Consider the following 9,463-nt stretch of genomic DNA (forward strand, 5'->3'; position numbering starts at 1 on the left):
CATCTCTTGTGAAGTTCCATGTTTAGTAATCAATGGTCAAGGCCAACTGAAGTAATCAGATGACTACAGCTCTGGAGAGATGGGAAATTACTGTCCCTTTCAGATTTCCCTCAAAAACCCCCTTTGCTTCTTTGTCCTTTTAGAATTATTCTGTGTGATTCCTGTTTGTTGTCAGATCGGCTTTGACCCATCATGATGCTGACCACCAGCACCCGGAGTGGTCCCAGCTCCCTTCCAGCAGCACCGAGCTCACAGGCACAGGAGGGCCCTGATGGCAGAGCCTTCCATGCACAAGGACACAGATGCTGCCCTCTGCAGAGGTGCCAGCCCCAGGTGACACTGCACCGGGCACACAACAAAGCTGGGCAATGCTAAAGAGCAGGTGGGATGCCATAACAGCGCAGGCACCGTAGCTGTGTTGAGGATGGGGCTCCGTTCCTGCATTTAAACATCATTTAAAAGTAACCACGACTTTTAAACAACTTTGAGGTCAGGCTTTGATCCGGGGTGTGAAGAACCAAACGCTTCCCTCCAACTGAGTGTTTCAGAATGACGCATGCCACAGCAGCGCAGCGCTGGTTGCTGTAGACAAGCTCAGGGAGATGAGTGTTTTCAGGAAAAATCGGTGGCTGAAACATCAGTACACATGCAGAGAGTGAAACCCCAGGAAGCAAGAAGCCCACTGTGAAGGGGATCACTTGGTATCCCACACTCGTGGGAGCACGAGGCAGGAGACCAGCTGCAGTGTGGGCTCAGGAGATGAGCAGGGAGAAGGAAAGGTGTATAATGAATGTGTGGAAGGGATCAGATCCAGCAGTGGTTTAAAGTGGTAAGTTTTAAGATCTGTCTGTCTGGTCTTGTAAGTAAAGCCCTAAAGAGCATCAATTGCAGACTGGAAAAGAAATCCTTCAATGTAATCCAGATGTTTAAGGCATTAACAACAACAACAACAACAAAAAAAAGACCCAAACACCCCACAATCTGATTAAATGTATGGATTTAAAATCAGTGCTGATAAAATGGGACATTTCCTTGGGTAGATGCACAGAATTGTGAGGGACAGAAGGGATGTGGGGCTGCTGAATGGAGCTCTGTCTGTCTGAGGTGATCAGCGGGGCTACAGCCCAGTCTGGCTGAGGCAGGCAGGGCCCTCTGTGTCCCTGTGTCCCAGCCCCTGCTCCAGCAGCAGCACCCAGAGCAGGGTGCCCAGGCCCATGGCCAGGCGGCTTCTGTAGAGCTGCAGGGAGGAGAGCCCACAGCCTCTGGGCAGCCTGTGCCAGTGCTCCGGCACCGCACAGCGCAGCGCTGCTCCTGGTGTGCAGGGGGAGCCTCCTGGGATACAGTCTCATGGGGGAGATGCTCCAGTCCCTTCATCACCCTCAGGGCTGCTTGCTGGACTCTCCAGTAACTCCACACCTCTCCTGTACTGCGGAACCCAGAACTGGGTACAAGTCTACATGAGATGTGCATATATGCACGCACAAACAGGAGCATCCTCTGCTCTGGGAGCACGGCAGGAGGTTGGGCTGCAGCACGCCCTGTGGTTACGCTTCCCCAGCACTTTCTGTTATGTGACGTCTTTCTGTTCTGACCAGATTTGGCCCAGCAGGTATTGTTTGGGTTGGGGCTGTTGTGGAAACACAGCTAGGGGATGAATGCTGCTGGGAAATTCTACCAAAAAACAGGTTAGCAATTTCTCCCACTATAATTCAAGAGAAACATTCCATTTTCAGACATAAAAACAACAAGGCAGCAGTTTTGCAGGCAGGTGCAGGCCCCTCAGGGAGAGCGCCTTGATGAGGCAGGGTGCTCACAAGGACATGGCCGCCAGCTTTTGGCCATTTGGGAACCACTGTGTAGTGTGAGGTTGGATATAAGGAAGAAGCTCTTTATGACAGGGGTGGTGAGGCGCAGGCAGAGGTTCACCAGAGAGGGGGTGGATGCTGTGTCCTTGGAGACACTCAAAGTCAAGTTGGATTGGGCGCTGAGCAACCAGATCTAGCTGTGGGTGTCCCTGTTTGTTGCAGTGGGTTGGAATAGGTGGCCCTTAAGGGTCCCTTCCAACTCAAACAATTCCACTATTCTATGAGGTGCCCCTCACCCACAGCAAGGTACCAAGAAGCCATCTTCAAGCCACATTTAACAGCTCAGGAGATGCCACTGGCAAGCCCACGTGCCATGCTGCACCCAGGTGACCACAGAATCACAGAATTGTAGGGGTTGGAAGAGACCTCTAGAGATCATTGAGTCCAACCCCCTGCCAAATCAGGTTCCCTACACCACGTTGCACAGGTGAGGACTAGGCCCACTGGAGCTGCGGGCTGCTTCCCAGCAAGCAGAGCCCAGCTCTCCAGTGCTGCCCTGCTCTTGCTGGTGCCACAGCTGCACCTTACAAGTGTGCGTGCACACATAGCGTGTGCGGCCCTGCTACAAGGAAAAACAGATAAAAATAGGACCTCTGATCTCCAAACCCGCCTTCTGATTGCTTTCTTTTCAAACAAACGTTTATACATTGTTTTTAACCACAGAAATCAGATACGCAGACAACTTTCATCTCATTCCTGCAGAATCAAAATGGAGCTTCTCAGCAGCGGGGCGGCGTGGGACCGGCACCACTCACCATCAGCAGAGGAAGTTGCCTCATCATGCGAATTTCCCAGGTATTTCTCCCAGCTGGGAGCCCAGGGCTGAGAGCTGCCGGGCATTGGGACACCTCCTGCAGCCAACTGGTCTTGAGCAGCGCTGTGTGCTGCCCCTCAGTGATCCTATACACTGTGTGGGGGCTTCAGCGTCATCCCCTAAAGCACGTCAGCTCCATTTACACGGGGGGAAAATCCCTGCCTCTTGCATTGAAACCAAAAGCACCTGGATGGGAGATTTTCTTTCTAAACCCAGAGCTTCCTGACAATGTTTTTTGCACCTGAAGACAAAAGCAGCAGCCACAGCTTAAGTGGGGAGGAAGCCAGGAGAGGTGATGATACAATGGAAAGAAAGTGCAAAGCTTCCTGCGGCCCCTGGCAGGAGGGGATGCTGCCTGCTCGACCTGGGGCACTGGAACAGGCTCTGCGAGCACCACTGCTTTGGGTATGGGGATCACAAGTGCAGCAAGCCTGGTACCCTCATGTATGAGGCCTTTGCAAGCTCTCCCCAGTGATCCCATGGGCTCTGTGCCTGAGGAGCAAGGCCCAGCAGCCTGTGGTACAAGACGGAGATGGAGACCATGGTGGCTCTTGGTGATCTTTGGTGCTTCTTCCAACCTTAACAATTCTACAATTATAGAGAAGCCACTGCAGTGACTGATGGAGCCAAGCATGAGTGGAACAAGCAGACCATCCCTGAGAAGCTGTGTGATGGTGACATCTGTGACACTGGCCTGAGCGACCAGCTCCCAGAGGAGTCACTGGCAGTCCCTTCTACTGGGCAACAATAATAGTCGTTGTCTTATGGGAAAAGGCCTCCAAGAGAGGGTGGCAGGGAGCTCCAGAATACCTGGGCCAGCTTGCAGCCCTCACAGCATGCCCTTATGTCCAGGGCCTTGCATGACAGCAGGACTGGAGGGTGGGTAACAGCAACATGGAACCATGCTGAATGAGCCACATCCATGGTGGGTCCTGCATCTCTGGCTGCCCTGGAGCTGCCAGGCCCCACCTCGTGGAAGCTTCAGTGGCAGGAGCTTCACCAGAGGAGTTTCTGGCCTGGAGGAGCAGTGGGTGCAGCATGGCAGGGCGTGGTGGGGCCATGCAGCTGGTGGGGCTGGGCTGCACGCCTGTAGGCTGCACCTGCTGCATGCAGGGCAGGAGCCTGTTTTGCACAGAAGAAGCCACTTCCTTTCTTCTGCACTGAAAAGAAATAAAATCAGGTGGAGCTCATTGTTTTCACCCTCCTCATTCCCAAGCATATCTGCACTAGTCCTGGAAGAAACCGTGGGACCTCTGGGCTTCCTTGGTTGTGGTTGAGGCTGGTGGTGCCAGCAGGGCCCATCCCTCTGGTTTCTCCTTCCCTCAGAAGATCTTTGGCCTCTGCCCACCATCCTGGTGTTGTGGTGCCTTCTGAGTAAAGGTCAGTCCCAAATCTGCTCTTGGTGTGCACTCAGCAGAAGCCTGGACATTGCCATGATGGAGAAGCTCAAGGACACCTGAGAACCATTCAGCTTTGAGTGGCTTAACACCATCCACGCAGGTAGAAAGCCCCTGTCTTACTAAGGAATATTGTCTCCACAGCAGATCCTTCCCCTCAAGCTATACAGACCCCTGAGCAATAGAAGCATATCCATTCACAGGTGGTTGCAAGCAGATTTTCATTATTAGTCTTTAAGTCACAGTAGTTCATGGCAACACCATTCACTGTGTAATTTCTATATGTGTGACTCACCATCCACGAGTACACAGATTAGTATGGAGTTTAATGCTGCTCTGTTGTAGAACATCACAAATATTATGCAATTAAAGAACTGGTTGAGCTTTACTACAACAAAAGGAAATTTAAATTTAACTGTGACCTTAACCTCGACTTCTCTTGGTCTCAGTGTTTTCCAGCAGCACCCTGAATGCCCCTTGGTGGGAATTTCCTGGCTAATTGGGAGTTTCTGGAAGGAAGAAAACAAAGAAAACAAGCCAGATCATCACCACCACCAAGGAAAAACCCCCAAACCACTGTGAAGCGAATAAAATCCTCCAGGGATCTGAAAGCTCCAGCTATCTCTAGTAAATGGCACCCATGGGGAAGCCCATCCCACCAGCAGCAGCCTAAGAATAAAGATATTCTTACACTAAGGGCAAATTATCTAACTTCCAGTCTGTGTCTCAAGAAGCAACACCTGATGGTCTCTGCATTCCTCGAAAGAGTGAGCTGTGCCCCCAGAAGTGCAATGAGGGGCAGCCTGGGAGGTTCCACACTATAGGCTGCACCAGGATTTGTCCAGGCTTTGTTGGGGTGTCATCAGGCTTCTGTGGCTGAGCACATGAGGCAGGGTTGGAGCTGTGCTCCTGGCTCACTTGCATTTTGTGTCCTCACGGACGTTTTCAGAGTAAAACCCAAAGTCGGCTGAGATGTCAGGAGTGATTGCTGAGTAGGTTCAGTCATTTATCATCCTCTACCCAGAATAACCCCGCAGCAGCCAAATGCCTCTCACACATCGAGAAAGGGGAAAAAAGAAAAACAAAAAAGCCCAGCGAGAACACAGTTTTACTAAATCTAAGAAGGAAAAAAAAGCCCAAACCTCCCGGTGCTTTTATAGTGTGAGCCAATAGCGAGAGGCGCTCACTCACACTGCAGGAGCCCTGCAGGGAGGGTCCGCACTGAGCCAGGGCAGGAGGAAGGGGAGGAGGGGGAAGCGGGGTGGGTGTGCGCCCGTGTCTGTCAGTGTGTCTGTGTCTCTCTGTCTGTTCACACCTCAGCCGTCAGGAGTGGGAGGTGGCGTGGGGCTGTGTGCCCACAGAGCAACAGGACACGGGACGTGACCTCACAACAGCAGCAGGAGGTGAGCAGGGGTTGCGAGGGATGGATAGGGTGGGGATGGATGGGATGGATGGGACAGGATGGGACAGGGAAGGGTGGGATGGGAATGGACAGGGGTGGATGGAATGAGCAGGATGGAATGAGCAGGATGGGATGGGGATGGATTGGAAGGGAACAGGCAGGGATGGATGGGATGCGGATGGATGGGGCTGTTTGGAATAGGGCAGTGTGATGGAGGACTCAGGAGGCACTGACCCACAGCCCGATGCACATCGAGGAAAAGGAGGGTGTGTCGTTTGGTAGCAGGGAGCGCTCCGCTCACATCTTTGCACGGCATGGGGCATTGTGTGCAGGAGGATGGCCAGAATTTCTCTTTTCTTTGAATATTTTGTTTCTGCTTCTGCCTCCTGCCACTCATGCCTGCCTGCCCAGAGCTCCCCCCAGCCCCATCTCTATCCCGCTGCTTTCTCAATGCATCTCCCTATTGCCCCCATGGCGATAAATCAATGATCTCACCACCACAGGATGAGTTTGGGACCTTGCTTGCACAAGAAGCAACTATTCTCCCCACACACTGCCATCCTTTCTGGTAGTGCTTGGATGTTAAAAAAGAGATGGTGACAAGAAGCAGAAAGAAGACAATGAGTCACAGCCTTTGTTGCGCCGCTCACACCGAAATCACGAGAGATGCATTTTTCCAAATGACTCGGGCTGTGTGCTGCTGGGGGTGGTGAGGAGCAGGAGGGAGAGGCTGGGGGGTGGCGGGGAGCACGAAGGGACAGCCCTGAGGGTGCTGCTCCTGCTGCTGGGGTTTCACATCTGTTCCTATCCTCAGAGTGAAGGTGCACAAGACGCTCGAAAATGGCTGCAGTGGTGGCCACATTCACACCTGCCAACCTCACCTCCAACCAGAGCAGCTGCAACGTGCACAACCATTACTTCTCCGCCAAGGTCACCTTCTCCCTCTTCTACACTGCCCTGCTGGTGTTCGGCTCCTGCGGCAACATCCTTGCCCTCTGCATCACCTTCCAGCGCAGGAAGAAGAAACTCAACTCCACTGACCTCTACCTGGTGAACCTGGCTCTGTCCGACGCCCTCTTCACACTGGCGCTGCCTGGCAGGATCGCCTACTATGTCCTGGAGTTTAACTGGCCCTTCGGGGACTGGTTCTGCCGGCTCACCGCCTTTGTCTTCTACATGAACACCTATGTGAGCATCTACTTCATGACCTGCGTCAGCGTGGACCGCTACGTTGCTGTGGTGCGCACCAGGCACCCTGGCAGGACCCGCAGGGTCAGCCGTGCCAGGGCTGTCTGCGCCCTCGTCTGGTTCCTGGTGTTCCTGCAGACGGCACCACTGCTGCTGCGGCCCATGACGCGCCAGATGGGCGACAAGTTGACATGCATGGAGTACTTCAACTTCGAGGAGATTCCCAAGCTGCCCTACCTGCTCCTGGTGGCTTGTGTGCTCGGCTTCTTCCTGCCTGTGGGCATCATCTTGGCATGCTACGTGCGGATCAACCTCAAGCTCTGCCAGACCGCCAAGGAGAACCCACTAACAGTAAGGAATGGGCACCACCGCCGGGCCTTCACAGTCATCTTGGTGGTGCTGCTGGCCCTCCTGCTTTGCTTCAGCCCCTATCACATCAACATCGTCCAGTTCATGGTCAGGAAGATCCTCCACCAGCCATCTTGCCATGAGCAGCAGGCCTTCAAGATGTCCCTGCAAGTCACCGTGGCATTCATGAACTTCAACTGCTGCATCGACCCCATCATCTACTTCTTTGCCTTCCGAGGCTATAAGAGGAGGCTCCTCCGCATCTTCAGGAACAGCGGCTCCATGGCTACCTCCTCCACTGCCAAGACCCCTTCTGAGAGCAACAGCAACAGCCAGCCGCCCGGCTCCAGCTCTGTCTAACAGCATGACCCTCCTGTTCTCTCCACCTGGCAGCGCGTGGACCATTCCCTGCAGCAGCAGTGGGGCCAGGCTGCAGAGCAGGATCAGACCCCACCGCTCTCTGCCTGGAACCAGGGGCTCTTGCACAGCCAACACAGCACCAACCCAGCTGCTGCCTGCACCTCCTTCCCTGCAGGGATGAAGAGCAGCTTGCTGCCGTCCCTCCACCACGCACTGCATGGGATGGGTGGCAAGTGGGCACTGTGTGTGCAAATCCTGGTCCCCTTTATGGCACTCAGAGGAGGCACACGGTTCCCTGCAATGTTCCCTAGGAAATCTTCATCCCACCCTCCCCATAAAGGGTACTGATGATGCTCTTGCACCACCTCATCTGACCTTCCCTTGAACCTGAGGACCTGGGACATGAGCCAGACCAGGCTGCTCCTGGGGCCTTGCTAAGGGCCGGTCATACATGACCCTCACCAGAGCCCTGAGGCATCTGGTTCCCACCAAAACCTGTGCAGCAATGAGAACGTTGGTGTGACCAAGGAGCTCCACAGCTCCACTCTGAAGCTGCTGGACTACAGGGCTGGCACAAGCGAACCAGATTTCATGGTGCCTGATCTTGTACTGGAGGCTGGAAGGGACAGACAGATGCACAGAGATATGAAGAGGAGGAAAAACAGCTTTCTTTTGCTTAACTTTAAAGCAGTTCCATTAATGACACTTCTGATTAACAGAATTCGTTCTTGAAGGCAGTAACATTTCTTGCTTGAAGGCAATAATACAGGTGTGTGCAGCCCTTTAAGTGTGCATGAGTTATCTTTTGGATGACAACAGCTTCACCTGACACAGGTGACTTCAGGGATGTACCTGAGGTTGGAAGGACCTCCAGCAGAGCCCTGCAGGGTACTCGACACCCAGCAGTCTAACCTCGGTGCTGGCCTGAAGGGAGCCTGTGTTCCAAAAAGCACATTACAATGGTCATGGAAGAGCTTGTAGGCAGTAACTGAGGGGTATTTGTGGTCTGAGCACTGTGAAGGAGCCCAGTGTGGACCCCCAGCACACAGCCTGCTGGGAGCCAGGCCACCATGCACATGAGGTTGGTGGCTGTGGGTTTGTCCAGTAGAGGATCAGGGGTTGCAAGGAGGGGCTCCCTAGCAGAGGTGTTACTCCGCTCTGTCCTTCCCATGGAGGCACTCCTGGTGCTCTGCTCCACAGCTGGTGCAGAAGTGTGAAAATGGGGCATTTCACCACAGTGAGACGATCACAGAACCTCCCCCATGGGCACAGAGCACTTTCTCTACATTTCATTCATTGCATAATGCTCACCTCAGACAGCACGTTTGTGTGGCAGCAGATATGCGTGTTTCCTGCCGCTCACCTCACTCGTGTGTGAACTCACTGAGAACATTTCATCCCTCCTCTTATCAGCTCCTATCAGTAACTGCATTGCTACATCTTTTGCTCCCTTCCTGACATCCTTCTTGGTGCAAAAGTGCCTGCACCCAGCACCACGCTGCTGCCATCAGACGAGGGATGCCTGCAGTTGCAGGCACCTGCCAAGATAACATCAGGGGAGTGGCCACACTGCTGATATGCTCATGTTACTCCATCTCTCTCTTGTTCCTCTGACCCCCACCTCACTCATGTCTTCATTAAACTTAAATGCCAGGTTCGTTGCTTACTTTTTTCTGGACAGAAGGCCAGATGCTGCCTTCAGTTCAGCCATGCAGCCCCTGTCCCCGCTACCACTCCCTGCCTCATGATTGGGCCGATAACACCCAGTGGTGCACACTCTCTTGAATTTCAAAGTAGAGCTGAGTGCCCTTTCTGCAGCCAAGGCCCCTCTTCCGAGCACAGGAGGAACAGAATACCATGAAGTGTTAAACCAAGCACTGTATGTTTTATAGAAACCCATACATGCATACAATAAAATAGGTGTGCGTATGCATATATATATACACACATACAGTGCTTGTGTGCTCACATGCCTCTCCTAATAAAACAGTGTTTATGCTCCTTTATATAAAACTCATTTCTATGACTGCTTGCTTAAAGAAAGTCAATCTCATTTAGAACACATACACATACAAGAAATAAAATTAAT

At 52.9% G+C, this 9,463-nt stretch overlaps 1 protein-coding gene across 1 annotated transcript; it reads left to right on the forward strand.

The window, feature by feature from the left end:
• Positions 1-5,348: 5,348 nt before the first annotated feature.
• On the forward strand, positions 5,349-8,511 carry LOC107307988 (G protein-coupled receptor 183-like). Its single transcript, XM_015851528.3, has 2 exons — positions 5,349-5,479; positions 6,293-8,511. Exon 2 carries the CDS (start codon positions 6,319-6,321, stop codon positions 7,372-7,374), a length of 1,056 nt encoding a protein of 351 aa, XP_015707014.2. The 5' UTR covers positions 5,349-5,479; positions 6,293-6,318; the 3' UTR covers positions 7,375-8,511.
• Positions 8,512-9,463: the final 952 nt, after the last annotated feature.

This window comes from Coturnix japonica, chromosome 1 (genome assembly GCF_054131305.1).
Source record: "Coturnix japonica strain WE chromosome 1, WE-NBRP24, whole genome shotgun sequence".
Classification (NCBI taxonomy): Eukaryota; Metazoa; Chordata; class Aves; order Galliformes; family Phasianidae; genus Coturnix; species Coturnix japonica.

Bases quoted from the DNA above. Each gene is read 5' to 3' on its own strand.
- LOC107307988 (XM_015851528.3), top strand. From the start codon at position 6,319: ATGGCTGCAGTGGTGGCCACATTCACACCTGCCAACCTCACCTCCAAC.